Consider the following 21283-nt stretch of genomic DNA (forward strand, 5'->3'; position numbering starts at 1 on the left):
GATCTAACTACTACACCCTTCATCCACAATTTTTGCAATTTGGCCAAAGGTGACGCACGGTAAACAGTAAGTTATCAAACATGCATTATTGATAATTACGAATTAATCATTGAATCATGTAAGAAATCAATTTAAATTTTTTATTGAATTGTATCGTACTAATTATGTAGCAAAAAAAAATGTACAACTTAGGAGCGAGAGATGATGTTTCTATTTTGCTGCCAAAAAATTAGAGATTCTGTAAGCAATAGAACAGTGATGCATTACCAAGAAAGAGAGAAAATTGAGATTGACTACCAAGTACAATAAGAAAAAAAAGTAACCAAACATCGCAATGCATAATTAATTAGGAGCATTATATCAATTAAACCTATTAAAAAAAACATCAACCGGTCTTCTAATGATTAATGTTAAGAAGAGATTGTTTTGATATGACCACAATTCACTTTAAAGCTTTATAAATTGATAACAAAATAAACACATGCAATTGTCCGTACAGCTAAGGCACGAATCAAACCAAGATGTGTGCATGATTTAGAAAAAAAAGGGCAAAATAAAGCAATTCAAAGAAATTTATTTTCCGGCTGTGCCTTATCATGAGTTGTTCCTTTTGGGGTTGTGCCTCGTCATGAGTTGTCTCACTGCTTTCTCTTCTTCCCCATTTTTTGCTAGAAAATCTGCCATACCCAAGAACCAAAATCATATAACAAAAATGGTACTGAAATTATATGCATAATAAGCTTACGTTTGTGCTTCAGCGGTTTAAGTTTCAATCTCTTCTTCAATTGAATTTTTCTCTGATGATCTATGAATATGAAAAGAAACAAAAAAGTATTAGAATAAAAGAATCCATTGTAGTCACCTCAATGCCAAGGCGTGTCACTGCTGCCACCTCCCTTGCAATGGCCATGGTTATCTGTATCCAACCATAAAACAATAATTTCAGAAATGATGCCGAGAACAACACAAATCAAAATATTTCATTTCATTTCAATTATTATGTTTTCAGGAATTATGTATTGTCACTCTACTCTAATTAACTTGTTTTCTCATTTCCCTAAAATGTATGTCCCTTTAAGTAATCAAGCTATAGCAAAGATCTATTGCCAGTGTTATATCTATGTAAACTTGTAATTAACAATTAGAAAACTAATTTTAAATAATGAAGGCAGTAACGCACAATAAAATAGTAGAAAAATGTGCAGCTCCTGCAAGTGAGAAGTTATTAAAAAAAGAAGAATTCAATAGAGAAATAGAGTGGGAAAGCAAAGCAGGGTATGTAACCTTAGGGTCAATGTTCTGAGAGTGGTCTCCAGCAAGTGCTTCTCCGCTAACTTTGAGCAAAACCCTTCGCCATTTAAATGAAGGCTTGCTACTTTCGTTCATTGAGAGTCTCAAGTGAGACATGGACGGAATCTCGAACTTCCTGCCAACAAATTTTATTTATTTCAGCCATAACAAACAGTTATGATTATTATTATGAAACATACATTTATTTTCATTAAACAATATTTAAATACATTCTATAATCTAATTATGAAACATAAAAAAATCAAATGCAATTCAATTTCAACAAAATAAAGTAATAATAAACAATCAATTACAGACTTGTAAACCTTGTATTATATACTTCCGGTAAAATGTAAAATAAGGCGCTATTTATCGGTTCAATTTGGATGTTCATGACTTCATGGCCAGAAAGGACACGTAAATAATTATATAATAGTAAATTACTGGGATTGAATATAATAATAAATCAAATCATGGGAGGGATAACATTTGGAAAGTCCTAACACTGCTATATGATCGTTGACAACGCCACTACCTGAGAATACTCACTATCTGCAGCTTGACGGTTTTCCCTTCCAAGTCCATGGTTCTGATTTTCTGAAAATAAAATAAAAATGAGTGTTGGGCCATAAATAGAAATAACAAAAGAGAAGAAGAGTGATAATTACGAAATCAACTCCAATAGTACTTACGTAGCTGTCGACCTAGGAGTCATCCTGAAACGAAACGAAGAAACAAAAGAAGTGAACAAAAAGAGAGATTAGGAGAAGCAAATAAAGTGATAACTCACAGCGAATCTGAGAAGCAAGCAGGATTTTCCAACGGAAGAGTCGCCGATTAGGAGAAGCTTGTTCAGATAATCGTTGAAACCAAACCAAACCCCAAATTAAACTCGGAGGCTAAATTTATAGTCTAAAGCTAAGCACAAAAAGGGAAACTCGGTTGAGGGCAGGAATGACGGCGAGATAAAGCATGGCTACCCAACCCATCCTCAAAGCCAAACCAAAATCGTAAAAAAAAAAAAAGAATGAAACTTCTTAAACAATAAATATTTGTGAATTTTTAAAATAATTAAATGATACAATAATTTTATTTTATCTTACAATAATAGATTAAATTACTAACTAATTTACAAATGATTCAGAGACCTGTTGAATCGTCATTGACATTTTAGAAAGGTCGATTTCCTTTTGATATCCGCATCAACGCCACGAAACTTGATCACAGCTCGATCATAAGCCCTGAAACAAAATAATAATAATAATAATAATAATAATAATAATAATAATAATAATAATAGCACGAAATATTTCTTACGCTTAAACAAAACCAAAAACACCTAATCACGAAATTCAAATTACCTTGCTGCAGCATGCATTATGTCAAATCCACCTAAAAGAAAATAAAGAAAAAGAATGCGATATTAAAGAAAATTGTAGTTAATATAAAGTGAATCTTCTACTTGCACAATCTAATACATTGCGAGGAATTAACACAAAAATGTGATATCCTCCCCAAGTGAATCATGGATTCTTCACACCATAAGCACTTGAACAATCAATTTTTGCAAACACAACCTTATCCATCAGTCAAGTCAGCGTTTTTTCCATCATAATTCAAAAAAACAAAATACCCTATACCTGAGGATACTCCACCCAAGGGGCCCAAACAAATTTACATATACAAACAATATCATAAGGAGTAAAATTAGTAATTGCTTATGGTAATTGTTAACAGACTAAACCTAACAAAAATAGACTTGATAAATCAGTAATTCCTATTACATTAAAAAAATTGTACATGTCTTCTTTATTTTATTTATATAATCAAATACACAATATCATTAGAATCCAAAAATTTACGTATAAGAAAATATCGTTATTTCTATTTTTGTTAACTTTATAATAAAAAATTAGGTGTGGGACCTGTGCTTTGCACGATTTTTAAAAAATTTAAAGTGAGAAAAGAAAAACAAAAGGAAAAAGTGGAAAAAAAAAGAAACGTTTTGCTGCGGGACAATATATATATATATATATATATATATATATATATATATATATATATATATATATATTGAACAGTGTTGATTTCAAAAGATGCAAGAGATTCATATTACCTCATTCTTGTGAGTTCCTCCTCCTCTTTGCTGTAACAATCATGAGCACAGGCAGAGAAGGCCAACATGTCCATCTCATATCTAAGATGAAGTGCAAGGAAAGGCCGCTTTTCCCTCAAAACCTTGACCATCATTCTGCCAAGTTCTTCTATCTGAGTAGTAAACCTCAGAGCATTAAGTTTACTCGGCATCATAGCTTCTGAATCTCACTAGGTAGTCCATTATTTGCAAGTCTAGCATCTGTTCTATTTAGCTGTATGACCTTGTGTTTCAGCAATAGAGGAAGGACCTGTTTAAGTAGTTAAGGACAATTAGTTGCTAACTTGGAATAAAGAACTGAGTCAAAATCTGATAAGTGCAAAGATAATGTGAACCAAGCAAAATACCTGATTTTCATAGTATGAGATATTAGACCAGCTAATGGGTGGCATTGAGTATAATAATCCTAGTTCAACTCTTTTCTTGACCTTAGGTGGCAATATCTTTATTATTCGAACCTCATCTCTCAAGGAGGTAATGAAATGATCTACATCAAATATATCTTTGAAGTCACTACCACATCAAGGAGACATAATATCAAAGAAATGAAGATATTTCAATTATTTTTAAACATACCAAACAAAACAAAAACATAATAGAAACATAGACTATAAGAATATGAGATTCTCTACCTAGAAAATAATACCTTATGCTCACTGCTCTTCCTGCATTTTCGAAAATGGTAAACACAAATCCAAGCTCATCTCTTGCATTGCATGACATTGCTAGTACACACACACACACACACACACATACATACATACATACATACATACATACATACATACATATATATATATATATATATATATATATATATATATATATATATATATATATTCATAGTGCTCGAATATGAGTGTTATTTAAGAAAGAAACTATACACATATAAATATACAATTCTAAATACAAATCTATTAAAATGCTGGAATGAAAATATATCCCATGTGAAAAATAAATAATTTTAAAAGTGACACTTAAAATTAAAATAACAAATATGAAAACATACCCAAAAATATCATCTTGACATTTGATCAAACACATAACCTGCAACCAATAAATGTCCTAATGAACATGATCAAAAAATGCATAACTTGTAACTAACAAATGTCCTAATGAACATGATCATAAAATGCATAACTGTGAGCACTAAAAATAATCCTACAGACAATGGGAATAGACATGTCAAAAGAGGATTTCATATATAAATTCATAGTGCTCGAATATCAGTGTTATTTAAAAAAGAAACTATACACATATAAATATACAATTCTAAATACAAATCTATTAAAATGCTGGAATGAAAATATATCCCATGTGAAAAATAAATAATTTTTAAAGTGCCACAAATTTAAAATTAAAATAAGAAATAAGAAAACATACCCAAAAATATCATATTGACATTTGATCAAACACATAACCTGCAACCAATAAATGTCATAATGAACATGATCAGAAAATGCATAACTGGGAGCACTAAAAATACCACTGAGCCATAGACACCCTTGCATGCAAATCCAGATAATTAAGCACTGAGGAAAATACATAAAAATTATAGCTTACCTCGTAGATTATCCCATAAAACTCTGAACAATATCAGAAATATGAGTTTAAGGAAAAAATAACAACGAAGCATCCAAAAAAACCACAAAAAATCAGACAAAAAAAACATAAACACCATTTTAATAAAATCAAAATAAAAGAACTTCTATCTTCCTCTTAATTTCTCCGAAAACTTCTTTGCCAAAGCCGCTGTTGTTACTGTAGCCTGTTACAAAAATAAAACCTGTTAATTTTTTGCTTTTTCTTTTTTTGGGGTGCATTTTCTAAGCAAAACGTGAAGAAGCGAAAAAAACCCAAAAGGAATAGAAAGAAGAGTGAAAGGAAACAACACAAACTGTTGAGAATGTTGGAAAAAATGAAAGGGTAATAAAAAAACAAAACCCGAGAACCAAAAAACCAACCTTTATCTCACCCCAAATGAAAAACAACAACAACACCAGAAGTAAGAGACAGAGAGAGAGAGGAATACCAAAAACGCAACGATGCTGGGACTAAGAGGTGGCCATGAAATCAACACCACCAAAGTGAGTAAAAAACTTCTAGAAAACGTGCAAAAGAAATGCAAAGAACAATAAAAAAAATCTCAACTTCCGATTTTTTTTTGTATTTTAGAATTCTCCAGGTTCCCGTGTGTACTGCAAAGAGAGAAATGGAAAGATAAAATAATTTTGGAGAAAAAAAGAAAAACACGTGTTGCTGCAGTGAAAAAAAGCAAAACATGTGTCGCTGTAGCACATACCCACCGGAAAGCTTTAACCATCAAAGAACGTGGCACACCCAAAAAATGAAAACTGGTTTAAGCACCAAGCACGTGGCACAAGCAGAGGAGTAGGAATTGGACATCTAAAATGACCAAAAAATAAAAAAATTGGACAGGTGTCAAGCTTTCAGTTATGGTATTTTGACCAAAAAATCAAAAAATTGGACAGCTATCAAGCTCTCAGCCATGGATATTTTAGTATTTTCCACAGGACTCAAGACAATTATTCTCTAATCAAACACACATATAAAATCATAATTTTTTTTAATTAAAAACAATTATATTCTCTGATCTACACATAAAACCATAAAGTTCATTGATTGAAAAAAGTATAAGGTATGTGAAGGAATTAAGTCATATCTAATACCAATGTTCTCAAATATTACATCATTTTGTTCCTTCTCATCCTCCCCTTGCGTTGAGTCATATTCATCTTTCAAATAATTACAATATTTTTAATCTTCAAAGCCTGTAAGAGCAATAAAAACAATCAACAACATGTCTTCTTCTTTTACTTGGACCTTATTTTGCTTTTTTTTTTTTCATTTATGCATTTTATTTATTATACCAATAATAACAATAATTTTATACATTAGGTTGATAAAATATTTAGTTATATGAATCGCTATATGTTTTTTAATTTATCGGTATATGAATTTAATTGCTTACAAATTTTAGTTATAATTATTATATTTTACGTTAATTGCTTTTAATTTTATGTTAGCTGTTATATAAACTGTTTCATTTTTTTATATTAAACACTAATTATTTCGTTTGCTATACAGTTTTAGCAATTATACATTAATTGCTTTTAATTATGTATTTTTGGTACAATTTGAATTAATTAATTGCTTTCAATTAGCGGTTCTTTCATTACATGTTAGGTTTTAAATGTGTTTCTATTTGGCAATTTCTAACTATGGATCATTTATTGATTCATGTGTTAATTTCCACACCCCGCCGCCCCAAATAGAGTTTTCTATTTTTGTCCCTAATGGTGGCATATCGAATCCACATTATTTATTACAAATTTAATGTATGTTGTTATGAGCTACGCACATGGAATATACTCTTTTATGGTTTAGTGACCTACATGTGACTAAAAATTTGCAGTTAATATTATTTTTATGTATGTTTAAATACGCTATTAAAAAACTGACAAGTTATTAATAACTAACAACGGAGATTATTTTGAAATTTATTAAAATTTAAATTAAAAAAATAATTATATTTAAAGAGACTTAAAAATATATTATATATATCTTGAACTACCTAATAATAATAAATAACAAAAATCACATGTTGCAGTATAGATTTTAACAAATAACGATGCACATCAAGGTACGTGCAGAGAAAGGATGGTTTGAGGAGGTGACAGTGAATGCACATGAACATCATTGACCTGTGACAAATATTAAGTATTAGCGGTTGGGTTCAGGAGATTAGGACGAGGAAGGTGACAATGGCCTACTAAAAAAATAACTTTAGTCATCAATCAATTTATATGTAAATTTTAAAATTTCGTTATTAAATTTTCACTGATAATTATATCAGTGATGGGTATTGCATATTTGTCATTAAATATATTCACAAATAAATTATTTTCTTGTAGCACATGAATATGCAAATGCAGATGGGAAGTGTGATTCTTGCTACGTAAATTATTGATTACTTTTGGATTTTGTTTATTTATCTACTTTGGAATTGCTTTGTTTCTTTTTGCACTTTTTGGTCTAATCACCTGGGGAAGATAAAACTCGGGTTATTCTCTTTCACATCCACACAAAAATGTAAATAACATTTTACTAGTTTGGTCAGTCATCTAATCTCCAACAAAATCATATATCATGACAATCTATTCTGATTTTTTAAGTAACTAGTTCATAACTAGAATTTATGTACCACTAAGCGTGTGGCATGGGTTGTGTTACTTTAATTTTTGAATTTGAATTTTGTATATATATCTGTATTAAATATTTTGATAGAAAAAAATCATTCATAATAAAGAATATCTCTGATCTCTAAAAAAATAATAAAGTTTTTACAAATAATAATAATATATAATAGAAACATCGTATAGTCTTATTCGATAAGGGTTAAATTTCATTTTTCAGCTAACATGATGGATTTCTCTGCATTAATTTTTTTTTTAAAAAAATAATAGTGTGTACATTAATATATGTCTGCTATCTCGCATGTCAAATTATAGTGCCACATAACAACTAATTAGATACAAAATTTTTGAAATTGAAAGCTACAAACCAAATCCTATGCACCTTATCCCTGTATTAATCGCACGCCTCATCACACGAGCACCTACTTAAATTAAATGTTATGCTCCTACAATTGTTTGCAAAACATGACAACAGTCCAAACCAGAAAAAAATTACATTTCAGCTTCACTTCTTATTCCCCAACAACCAGCCCAATCACGTGGTTCCTCTCTTTCTTTTCTATCCTCCTCGATTCAATATCTCTATAGTAAATGATAGATCAATTATAAAGTAAGAAAATAAGAATTTATATTTTATTCATTTAAAATGATTCGAAATTATAAATTAAATAGTACTTTTTAAGTGAACGATATACGGGCTATTTTTTTTCACTTTATAAATCACTTTCTGAGGAACTAAATCAAAATGATAAAAATTGAATTCAAAAGATTAACACAATGATATAAGATATTATTAGATTTACAACGATCTATTTAATAGAATAACTCGTGTTTAATTTTTTCATCCCCTTGAGCCAACAACAGTGTACATGCATTATACACAAGATTATTTTCTAATTAATTAATGGGTTGAAAGACACTCACCTTTGATCCAAGACAAAAAAAAAATTGACAAACAATTGGCTCCATGTTTCCTATTCCATCCTAGACCCCATCATAAATATGCTAATGGACACAGAGATCTAGAGAGATAACAAGATTAAAAAAAAGTATAAAAAAGTGAAAATATAATAAGAGAAAATTTTATATTATTATTCAATAAAAAACTATTGTTTATGATAAGTATGTTAATTTTTATTAAATTATCTTAAAAGTCATATCAACGATGATTTGTGATTGAAAGATAGTGTAAAACTATTTTACACTATTAGTGCATCACCATTAAACTCATAATAAATAATATGATTTCATAAAAATATCAAATTATATCTATGCATGTGTTTATGTTGGAAATGTAACGCCTAAAATTTCATTAACTATAAATCGATGTTTAAATGTATTTATCGTGTTATTTGATTATATCATTGACTTAGATGAGTTGAGGTATGGTGTGAATTAACCATGTGTGATTTGCTTGATGTGGATGTTGAGTTATGTGGAGATTTATTGACCTAAGTGGAAATTATGCGATTTCAAATTTTACCTAAAGCTGTTCGAGTAAAACCACTATCCGGGATTCGTTAATCGTTATATCGTCTTCAAATTTGTACTATAGGTTCCTAACCTATGTCCCCATGGTTTGAACGTTGGGATTTGTAAAGTAACAATTTTTTACCTCTCGTTTAGTGCAAGAAGCACACTAATGGTAATTCCAACATGAGAGAGAATTGCACTGAGTGTGAATTGTCGTGCTTAGTGCAAGAGGAACTGTGCTCAATGTGAATTGTCGTATTTAGCGCAAATCCCAACCTAAGAGGAATTGCGCTAAGCACAAAAATTCGCGCTTAGTGCCAAAAGTGGACTCCCTTTTAGCCAGACGCACTCGCTAAGCGAGATCTGCAACTTATAAATACGTTTTTCAGCGTGAAAGGCATGATTTTTCTCTCCTCCTCTCTAAACGCCCACTCAAACCCTAACACCTTCTCCACCACCCATGACCACCAGTGGCCCCCACGAGCCGTCGTTGCTTATCGCTGAACCACCACACGGAGAGGAATGTTTTAATTGGATCGGAATCCTCAGAATCCACCTCAAGGATTCGGTGGAGAACAAGCCCTCAATCCTTTCTTTTGTAGCTTCTCTAAGGTAATCTTGACTTCTAAGCCTTTCTCCTAGTTAGTTTTTGTTTTTCTTAGTGTCTTTTGTGTTTTGGGTAATGTAGTAGGTTGTTTTTACACGTCCTTTGAGAACCATTGAAAATGAAACATTGTAAAAGTTATATTTTTATAAAATTAATGTTATTTTTGTGACCTTCGTTGAACCCCGATCACATTGGCATGATCGGAATTTCAAAATGACGTCTCCTTGTAGTAAAATCTGAAACACATCCTAGCCCTTTATGTTTTGATAGGGGTAATTGACCCTAAATGTTATTATTAACCTTGTTTTTGAAATCTATACTAAATTTCCTTTGATTTGGTATATAGAACCTTGCGTTTAGACTGGCGGAGAGCTCACGATAGGTGAAGGGAGTTTATTATAATTTTATGGCTTTGACACCATAATTGGGGTCAAGGAATTCAATTATAGGAATGCATGTTTGTCCCTGTGTATGCTGGTTTTCAAGAAAAACAATGCTCTCGACTAATGGGATGTGATACATTTGTTATTGATAAATGATATTGTGATTGATGATATTAATTAATATGAGGTGACATTTACATTTACGATAATGTTGATAGGGAATAATGTTGTCAAAATCTATTATGCATAATCATATAGGTAAATGGTCATTAGCTCTAACTGAATTTTCATTGACATTTACTCCTTTGAAATCGATCAAAATACAAATAGTAGCTGATTTCCTTATTGATCACATTTTTTCTAGAAGTACAAGAATGTTGGATTGAGTGGCCTCAGAATAATTAAGAAGGGGGGGTTGAATTAATTATTCCTAAACCTTTACTAATTAAAAAATTACTCTTCTAAGGCTTTTACTAAATTGTTAAGAGAATGAGGAGTAGAAGAGAAACTTAACAAAAAGTAAAAGCGGAAATTAAATGCACAGCGGAAAGTAAAAGAGTAGGGAAGAAGGAGACAAACACACAAGAGTTTTTATACTGGTTCGGCAACAACCCGTGCCTACATCCAGTCCCCTAGCGACCTGCGGTCCTTGAGATTTCTTTCAACCTTGTAAAAATCCTTTTACAAGCAAAGATCCACAAGGGATGTACCCTCCCTTGTTCTCTTTGAACCTAGTGGATGTACCCTCCACTAGAACTGATCCACAAGAGATGTACCCTCTCTTGTTCTCAGTCAAACCCAAGTAGATGTACCATCTACTTGTACCACAAAGGATGTACCATCCAATGTGTTAAGACAAAGATCTCAGGCGGTTAAACCTTTGATACTTTGTGAATGAGGATACAAAAGAATTCTCAGGCGGTTAGTCCTTTGAACACTTTTGTATAAGGGAATGAGAAGAATCAAAAGAATTCTCAGACTGTGTCATTTTGAATTCTTTGACAAGGGAGAAGGGAGACACAAAAGAATTCAGACGGTTAGTCCTTCGTTCTTTTGGAAAAGGGAGAAGAGAGACACAAAAAGAATTCAGGCGGTTAGTCCTTGGCGAATTCTTTTTGGCAAAGGGAGAAGAGATGAAAAGAATGAATAGCACAAGTTTTCAAGGTTTAGAAAACCAGAAAACTTTGGAAAGCTTTTGGCACAAAGAAGAAGAAGAAGTTCAAAGAAATTCAAGGCTTGTAAAGGATTGTATGAAATAAGTGTAAAAGTATTGAATTGAATGAATGAATGAATAACAAAGCCTTGCTTTTATAGACTCTTCATGTCTGGTCAAGAAGACCATTTAGAAGAGTTATAACTTTTAGAAAAACTTAAAACCAATTTGAAAAAGTCAAAAACATTTTGAAGAGTTACATCTTTTGATTTATTCAAAAACAATCACTGGTAATCGATTACCAAATCAGTGTAATCGATTACACAAAGCTTTTATGTAAAAGGATGTGACTCTTCACATTTGAATTTGAATTTCAACATTCAAAGGCACTGGTAATCGATTACCAAAACATTGTAATCGATTACAGCTTTTTGAAAAAAATTGGAATGTTGTAAATTGAATTTGAAAACTTTTTCAAAACAATTTTGCTACTGGTAATTGATTACAACAATTTGGTAATCGATTACCAGAGAGTAAAAACTCTTTGGTAAACATGTTTTGAGAAAAATCATGTGCTATTCAATTTTTGAGAAAAACTTTTCATACTTATCTTGATTGAACCTTGATCTTGATTCTTGAGATCTTGAACCTTGAATCTTGATTCTTGAGATCTTGAACCTTGAATCTTGATTCTTGACTCTAAACTTTCTTCTTGAGTCTTGAATTCTTCTTGATTTACTTGAGTTGTTCTTTGATTGATCTTTGATTCACTTGAGTTGTTCTTTGATTGATCTTTGAGAGTTTTGTCATCACCTTTGTCATCATCTTTTGTTATCATCATTGTTATCATCAAAACACCTTTGATTCACCATGATGCTTTGCTTCTACAAAGAATGTAATTTTATAGAAATAAAACCTTGTATATTGTACTTTGATGGTTCGAATCATGCAGAAAATTCTAGAGTAAGAGTTGTAATAATTTCACTAGAAAATATACCAATGAAGTTTTTATTTTAGATAAAAACCTATATGTTCAAACAATGAAGCAGAATATGAAGCCTTGATTGTAAGGTTAGAGAATTTAATTGCATTAGAAGTGAGGAACATTTTGATTCGAGGCGATTCTAAATTGGTATTTAATTAATTAACTCTAGAATATAAATGTATTAGTGCTAATTTGATTAAATTTTTTTCTCGAGCTACTATTTTGCTGAAAAAAATCGACCATTTCGATTTCAAACACATCTCTTGGTCCTTAAATAAAGAAGCTAATGACTTAGTACATATTGCTTTTGGGTATATAGATTATCAAATGATCAATTCGAGCGATTAATTTAGGTTTGAGATAAATTACCTGGGCAATTTGAAGTTCTACAAATTAATGTTTTAAATAATCAAGATTAGAGGAAACCTTTGGTCGAGTATCTGAAAAATCTCAGTTTCAATGTAGATAAAAAAATAAAGTATCAAGCAACAAGCTACATTCTATTGGGAGATCAATTATAGAAGAAATGTGTAGATGATTCTTTGTTAAGATGTTTGGGAGAAATAGAAGCATATATTGCTTTAGCAGAAGTTCATGAAGGTATTTGTTGATCTCATTAAAATGAGTTTCCTATTCAAGATAATTGGAATTTAATGTAGGATGAGTTAAATGAGTTGGACAAAGAAAGGTTAGTTTCTTTGGAAAACATCATACAAAAAAAGGAGAGAGTCTGCCAATTTTATAATAAAAAGGTTAAATCCAAAGCATTTAATGTAGGTGATTTAGTTTGGAAAGTTATTTTGCTCATGGATAAAAAATAAAAGATTTTAGGAAAATGGTCTCCAATTTGGGAAGACCCATTTCAAGTTGAAAACATTTTTTTGGACAATACATATGCTATTTGAGAAGTGGATTTTGGTAGTCAAGTTGCATCGATTAATGGAAAATATTTAAAGGCATATAAAACGACTATTACAAAAGTCCAAACACCCATTCAATAAAAGTATAAAATTTTTCAAAGACACAGAAAGGAAAATGTGTATAACGAAAATTATAAATGAAATTAGTGTTCTTTGACTTATTTCTCTTTTTTATTAGAGCATTTCTTTTGTCCATTGCATTTCTTTTCTTCTTTCATACATCAACCATTCAAGCCTTCAATTTAGTGATTTGAGTCTCAAGATCTTTTTCTTCCTTGTCTGGTGCAGAAATCAAATTCTTCAACTTGGTAAGAAGCTTCTTTCATTTTTTCTTCTCGACCTTTAATTCTTTGTACCCATTCCAAGGTCGCAAGACCTACCTCATTGACTAGAAACTTTTAGTAAGATTCATGTCATGTCCATTTGAGAAGATTGATTTAAAAGCATCCAAAGTTGCTTTGTCAGATTCAGGAATGATGTCCTCATATTTATCAAATTCAGCACAAATTTCCTTGATTTGTTTTTGAACATCGAGAGAGCAAATTTGAGATTTGGATTAACTCGAAGGAAGGTTATGTGAAATTGATCGCAAAATTCTTGATATTTAGAAATATGGTCGGTTTGACTTTTCCATTGATACAAAATTCTGTAATCCTCATCATCTGATACAAACATGTCACCTTCTTTAGAATGTTTTGCTGACTTATCATTTTGAGAACTTTCTTTTTCTCCTTTAGATTTAGGAATTGGAGATTCATTGTCTTTTTTCGTAGCCCTAGTGAAATTTGGTTCAATTGATTGTGCATTGTCAAAAACCACATTTTCTTGTTTAACTTCTATCACGTTAACATCAAGATGAAGAGGATCAACTTGCATAGTTTCAGGTTGTTTGATAATAGTCTCTTCGTCTGGGGCAATAGGTTAGTCAACCACTTGCTCTTTGTCTTTAATTTTTTTTCTCCTGGAAGCTTCATGGCTTCGTCGAAAGAATCTTCAGTCTCTTTAACTTTGGGTAGGTTTTTCTTTCGAAGCAGTTTTGGTGGTGGAAAATGGAATGGCTTTGGAGGAGTTTGGCCCTAGTTGAAAATTGAAATGTATAAGGCCATAAATTAGTTTGTTAGCATAATGGTACAATCTCATCAATTGGAGAAATTTCAATAATTTTTCTACTGTTTTACCTAGTTTGATATGGTCAATCTTTCCCTAGGTTGAACTTACTTCAGAAGTATGACTGTTAGTTTCATCATCCTAAAAACATAGTGTTAGTATTTGATTTTTTTTGTGCAAAATAAAATAAACAAGTAAATAATTTGATACTTACAGAACTCTTGGAGTTTGAGTTAACTTCTTTAGAGTCAGAAGATAGGTCTTCAATATCTAAATCCTAAAAGTATGATAACCGATATTTATCTTGTAAGACTCAACTTGATGCATCAAATGGTTCAAATGTTACAAAACCTTTAACGAAAGCACTCCTAGATTTGGTATGATACACTCTAAATGGAATAGCCTAACCATTTATCAAATTCTCATATTTAAAATGTAAGTAACTGATGCAATCCTACCCCCCAAGGGTATTGGATAGAAGTATCCAGAGGATTGGGCTAGAGCTGCTAAAGAAGGCCCTAGGATTCTCATGAACCTCAGAGTAGATTTCTGAGCCCATGGGCCAAGGTTGGGTCCACTCTTATTTGTAAATATTAGAATAAGTTTTTCTTCTTTTGGGCTTTGTATTTTGACCATTCTAGTAGTATAGGGTTTTAACCTTGTATTTCATGGCATTTTGAGTTGTCTTTATAGTGGGGGCTTTTTTTTTGTATTTTCCTGTATTTTGGAACGAGGGGTGAGCTTAGCTATTAGAGGGGTGTGTGTAGTCCCCCCCCCCCCCCTCTAGCTTCTCATGGAATATGCTAAGATGCCTTTGGCATATTCTTGGAATATTCCTTTAGCATATTCTTGTGGCATATTCCTTTCCCATGTGCTAAAGTCACACCTTTCATTCTTGTGGCAACTAAAGGGAATATGCTAAGATTCCTTTGGCATATTCTTGGAATATGCTAAGATGCCTTTGGCATATCCTTGGAATATTCCTCTTATATTTATTTAGTTAGTGACCTAGGTTATAAATAGAAACATGTGTAAACACTTGTCACAACATTGATGAATGTGAAACTTGTGAGACACACTTCAAAGTTCAAGTTCTCTCCCTCTTTTTCTCCTTCGATTTCGTGCCCCACCCCTCTCTCTCCCTCATTCTCTTCCTCCATTGAAGTTTCCTCTCTAAGTTTCTTATCCAAGACACTCTCTTGGTGGTGAAGCTCCTCCTCTTCCCATGGCTTATTCCCTAGTGGATGGAGTCTCCTCTCACCTATTCTCCTTTATCTTCCATTGCAACTCTATGGTTGAAAATCATCATTGAAGGACCTCATTGAAGCTCAAAGATCCAGTCTCCATAGAAGCTTCCCAAGCAAGCTTCCATCAAGTGGTATCATAGCACAGGAACTACAAGTAGGTGCTCCTTAAACCTCCATTGTTGCTTCTGCATTTTTCTCCATTTATTTCCTCTCATGTCTTGTGTTGAATGTTGTTAACATGATTCTTTAGAATTTACACTGATTAAACTTGCTATAGAAGCTAGATTTGATTTCATATGGTTCAAATTTCTTGTTCTTGTTCTTGAACCATGAATTGTGTTGAGTTTAGGTTCCTTTGAGTTTTGTCTTGTTATTTTTTTTGTGGATGAAAATTAAACCATAAAATTCTTACAAAAACATTAAAGTAAAAGAAAACCTACAAAATCTAGAGTGACATGTTCATGTATTGTAGTTTTATCATAGAAGTCATGTCTAGTCATGAAGCTTGGCACATAAGATTCCTTATGTTGTGCTGAATTTTATTTTTCTTGTTTCTTTGTCTAACTCATTTGTTCATGAGTGTATGAAATTTTTTAGCCTATTTTTTGATTTGATTCAAATATTGTATGTTAATTAGTCCTTAACATATTCATGTATAATTCTTAGAGAGTCTTTGATTGCAAACCTTTTCTTGAACTTTTAGGTTTTCTTATGATTGTGTCTATTGTGAGTTTGAGTTTTGGTGATTGAATTATTGGCTGAAATTTTGATCCTAAATGTATATTGAACTCCTAAAACTGTGGTAAACAAGCCTAGTGAGTTTAACATACATAGGAAAGTTGAAAGTAAGCCTAAGGAAATCAATATACCATGCTTAACAAATTCAAAGCCTGAAATCCCTGGTGCTTGCAGCTTGAACATACGAACTTGTAAAAATTACTGGGAATTGGTCACTTTGAATTTTGAGCTGCAATTTTTACTGACTTTTCTAGAAATCTGGGAAAGAATTCGAAAAAAAGGACCAAGTGATTTGGATAAAAGGAAAAAATAAGAAAAATTATACAAGTTGGTAGAAAAAATCAGTGTTCAGGAAAAAAAATGAAGTGAAAAGGAAGTGTGCTTATTTTTTTGACTCAAAATTTATTCTATAATTAGTGCCTAATTTAGACCAATATTAGTTATGAAATTTCAATTTAAAAGTAGTGTGAAAACAAGTGCCAAAACTAAAGGTTTCTTGAGTCTTTTTTTTATATAGTTTTTTTTACTCTACTCTAGAGCCATTCTAGGTTTCTCTTTGAGTCCTAGCTCGCTTTTATGTGTTTTTAATTACTTTAATTGTTGAATAATCCTTGAAATTTTGTCTTTTTAAAACTCTATTGGTTTAGCTTTCATTTCATTTTTTGGTCTTTGGTTATTGCTTGTCTCTTTGTTTCCTTGTTTGTGAGTTGCCATATAGGGAATTGGAAAGGAGGATTGGTGCCATCCCTTGAAGAATTTGAGTTAAGAAGCAAGGGGCCAACCACCTTAAGAGCTATTGGACTAAGAAGCACTCCAAATTGAGTGAATCACCAAAGAGAGAACAACCACCAAAATTGAGGACTTTTTTGTAATTTTGTAATTGGCAATTTACTTACCGTCATTGCTTTCAAATTTTGTAACAAAAAGGCCTTTCATTGGAAGTGTGTTGGGAGCCTCCAATAGGTTACCAAACTTCCATTTATGTGTAATAATTTTAGGCAATTTTCCATTAGGATAGTGAGTGTTTTGTTGGGAACCTTAAATGTGGTCATCCAAACACTCTTAGGATCTGCCTAGTTTACATTTCTTGCACTTTAATTTCTTGCTTACTTTCATAGCTTATTTTCTTTACTAGTCACGCCTAGTTTATCTTGTTATTGCATAATACTTTCTTCCTGCTTATCACACTTATCTTGAGTTCTTTTGAACCCTAAATTTTTCCTTTTGCAAACCCCCAACAAGAAAGAACCACAACTTAGGAACCAACATGAGTCATCATTCATCTAGTGTTAATGGTGAGGGTACTAGTCACAAGAACCCTCTATCTAGAATATTAGATGAGTTGAGTTCCCTCAATTTATGGAAAGAAAAACTAGAAAGAAAAGAAAAAGGAAAAGAGAGGGTAGAAATTAGTCAAGATGAGAGGAAACAAGTAAGGGAAGAAGAAAGAAGGAAAATACTAAAAGAGTTAAGAAATGAAAAGGATGCCTCCTATAGTAGTCATGACTCTTGCAAGAGCCTAAGTGAAGAACTTCATGACTATTATGAAGGAAGGCATAGGTCACATCCTAGACCTCACTCCCATAGGAGAAAAAAAGGAAAAAAAGCCTCAAGAGGCCAACATTGACCTCCCATACTTCCATGGGAAGGACAATGTAGAGGCCTACTTAGATTGAGAAATTAAGGTTGAGCAACTCTTTGCTTGCCATCATACAAGTGAGAAAAGGAAGGTTTCTTTCGCTACCCTTAGCTTCCAAGGGTATGCCCTCTATTGGTGGACTTCCTTTGTTAGGGAAAGAAGGATTCATGGGGATCCTCCAGTAGAGTATTGGAATGACTTGAAAAATGCTCTTAGGAAGAGGCACATCCCCTCCAACTATAAAAGGGAGCTTATGCACAAGCTCCAAAGGTTTAGACAAGGGAGTATGAGTGTTGAAGAGTATAGGCAACAAATGGAACTACTCCTTTTGAGAGCTGGGCATAGGGAGGAGGAAAGAACAAGTATTGATAGGTTCCTTAGTGGACTTAATATGGAAGTGAGGGACAAGGTTGAGCTCCTTCCATATTGGGACCTAGATGACCTAGTCCAACTTTGCATAAGGGTAGAGCACAAACTTAAAAGGAAGCCTACTTCAAAATCTTATGGCTCTCACTCTTATCCAAAGAAAGACCAAGGTCAAGGCATCTTAGGGGTTGCACCTTTTAAGCCCAAAGATGATAAGAGGGATGAGGAAGAAAAGCTAGAAAAACAAAAGCAAAAGAAGGATAGTAAGGCCTTATCTTCAAAGGTCAAGGGGAAGGAAAAAGAGGAAAAGGATTCCTCCAAGAAGGTTGTTAAGAAAAAAAATCATTTTGCAACAAAAGGTGATATCCAAAGAGTGCTCCTTCTTAAACAATCCTTCTACCTTCTCCTATAAAGGGAAACCTCCCTTAGCACTACTAGACCTTTTGAACTTCAGGTTATTCCTCAAGTAAAGGAGTTATTGGATGAGGGATTGGTTTGTATGAGCTTAAATTCTTGTGCTTTGTTGGTGCCTAAAATAGGTATTGTGAGGCACCAAATCCCTATGATAGGTGGTATGATGAATATGTTGAGTGGTGCAACCCTCTTTTGTAAAATCATCCATGCATCCAACATCTTCATGATTCACATACATAGGGACTCATTAGGTAGGTTTGTTCTTATTTTTGGTTTCAATACAAACCTAGATGCTCATATGGGACACCTTAGGTTTGTCATACTTTTTGGTATGAGTAATCAACATGAAAATATAGAAAAAGGTATGTTTTATTACATTACTTTCCTTAATTTTGTAAATAGTGATCAAGGGATTCCCGCAGATCCTAAGAGAATAAAAGGGCTTTCCTGAGTGGCCCATTCCACCAAGTATAAGGGAAATTTGGGGCTTTCATGACTTAACAAACTTCTACAAAAGGTTTGTCCCATATTTTTCTATACTTTTAAAACCACTCATTGAGTTGGTGAGGAACCGTGTTCCCTCATGGGAAGATGCCTAGGAAAGGGGTTTTTTGACCTTACCCTACTCTAACATACCCAACACCACTAATATATATATTTTTATTCTTTTTATAGGTGTCGAGGGAAGAAGCCTAGAGTATCAAGAACCTTTGGATTTGAGGTCAAATCCTTTTCAAGGGGGAGGGGATGATGCAATCCAACCCCCCAAGGGTATTGGATAGAAGACTCTAGAGGATTGGGCTAGAGCTGCTAAGGAAGGCCCTAAGGTTCTCATGAACCTCAGGGTAGATTTCTGTGCCCATGGGCCAAGGTTGGGTCCACTCTTATTTGTAAATATTAGAATAGATTTTCCTTCTTTTGGGCCTTGTATTTTGGCCATTCTAGTAGTATAGGATTGTAACCTTGTATTTTAGGGTATTTTGAGTAGTCTTTGTAGTAGAGACTTTTTTCGTATTTTCATGTATTTTGGCATGGGGGTGAGCTTAGCTATTGGAGGGGTATGTGTAGCCCCCCTAGCTTCTCATGGAATATGCTAAGATGCCTTTGGAATATTCTTGGAATATTCCTTTGGCATATTCTTGTGGCATATTCCTTTTTCATGTGCTAGAATCACACCTTCCTTCCATTCTTGTGGCATCTAAAAGGAATATGCTAAGATGCCTTTGGCATATTCTTGGAATATGCTAAGACGTCTTTGGCATATTCTTGGAATATTCCTCTTAGATTCACATGAAATGTAAATGAAATTTACATTTATTTAATGACCTAGGCTATAAATAGAAACATGTGTAACACTTGTCACAACATTGATGAATGTGAAACTTGTGAGACACACTTCAAAGTTTAACTTCTCTCCCTCTTTTTCTCCTTCAATTTCGTGCCCCCCTCTCTTTCTCCCTCATTCTCTTCCTCCATTGAAGCTTCCTCTCTAAGCTTCCTATCCAAGACACTCTCTTGGTGATGAAGCTCCTCCTCCTCCCATGGCTTATTCCCTAGTGGATGGCGCCTCCTCTCACCTCTTCTCCTTTATCTTCCACTACAACTCCATGGTTGAAAATCACCATTGAAGGACCTCATTGAAGCTGAAAGATCCATCCTGCATAGAAGCTTCTCAAGCAAGCTTCCATTAGTAACTTTAAGAGAGAACAAGAGACTTTTGATTATGTTACCTTAGGTTTCTTTTTGGGCTTTGATGTACTCTGTGTAAGAATTCGATCCAAAGCACCAACACTATTAGAAGATATGTTGTCTTCAGATAATGCACTCATTTTTTTATTGACCTAAGAGTGTTCATAGTTGGATTTGGTTAGAATTAATGTTATTGTAATGAATAAAATTAACATAAGGGAATTTTTGCACTTTTACTTTGACTCTTTTAGAGGCCATAGCCAACACCACTAATTTTTCCTTCACTATAGGAATAGGTTTGAGGGGTATGTCATCTATTGCTTTTCCTTTTCGTTTTGAATCCTTCATTGGAGATGGAACATCAGTGACCTTACAAAATGTAACAAGTTAGTTATGAAAATTGTAAAAAGTGAGGATGATGCTTGAAAATAGGCTTATATGATCAATGCCTTCTTGGAGTCAGTCCAAGAGGAGGCTTTCCTTTTCTTCAAAATTCCAATCTTAGGGCTTTGATCATCACCTTCATGATGAATAGCCCAATCTTCACTTCTATTTGAAATAGATTTCTTTGAAGCTGATAGAAAAGAAAAATTAAAAAAATTAGACTAGTAACAATTTTGAATGCAAAGTAGTACTAATAGATATAATCATACTATTCCTCACTATAAAACTCTCAAGTTGAAATGGTAATTGCATTGGGTTGGACATATAGAAAATCATAATGATAAAAAAAACTGGAAACTGATAAAGGAAAAGTTTTGTCATAGTAGGTTAAAATTCTGGTCTAAGATTTTGAATTTGGGTGGCCAATGGAATAAATTTTCAAACCCATCTCAGTCAACCTAAATACTTTGATACTCCAAAATGAGAAAAAGGAAAAGGGGGAATCTTTAAAGCACA

The 21283-nt window shown here is 32.8% G+C and overlaps 1 protein-coding gene across 10 annotated transcripts; it reads right to left on the minus strand.

The window, feature by feature from the left end:
* Positions 1-371: 371 nt before the first annotated feature.
* On the minus strand, positions 372-5680 carry LOC114412418 (uridylate kinase-like). Of its 10 annotated transcripts, XR_003666735.1 has the most exons (13): positions 5478-5679; positions 5009-5213; positions 4829-4866; positions 4455-4492; positions 3793-3932; positions 3407-3695; positions 2652-2682; positions 2439-2531; positions 1983-2137; positions 1826-1887; positions 1285-1426; positions 863-916; positions 372-677 (listed from the first exon to the last, which is right to left on the minus strand). XR_003666735.1 is itself a non-coding variant. In XM_028376310.1 (12 exons), exons 7-12 carry the CDS (start codon positions 2457-2459, stop codon positions 669-671), a joined length of 345 nt encoding a protein of 114 aa, XP_028232111.1. In that variant the 5' UTR covers positions 2460-2531; positions 2652-2682; positions 3407-3695; positions 3793-3932; positions 4455-4492; positions 4829-5213; positions 5478-5665; the 3' UTR covers positions 372-668. The 10 variants fall into 10 exon arrangements, 2 of the variants coding, with proteins under 2 accessions (XP_028232111.1, XP_028232113.1); XR_003666734.1 differs by lacking the exon at positions 4455-4492 and having other exon boundaries at positions 1959-2006; positions 2081-2137; positions 4829-5213; positions 5478-5678; XR_003666730.1 differs by lacking the exon at positions 4455-4492 and having other exon boundaries at positions 1983-2006; positions 2081-2137; positions 4829-5213; positions 5478-5677.
* Positions 5681-21283: the final 15603 nt, after the last annotated feature.

Source organism: Glycine soja, chromosome 5 (assembly GCF_004193775.1).
Source record: "Glycine soja cultivar W05 chromosome 5, ASM419377v2, whole genome shotgun sequence".
Taxonomy (NCBI): Eukaryota; Viridiplantae; Streptophyta; class Magnoliopsida; order Fabales; family Fabaceae; genus Glycine; species Glycine soja.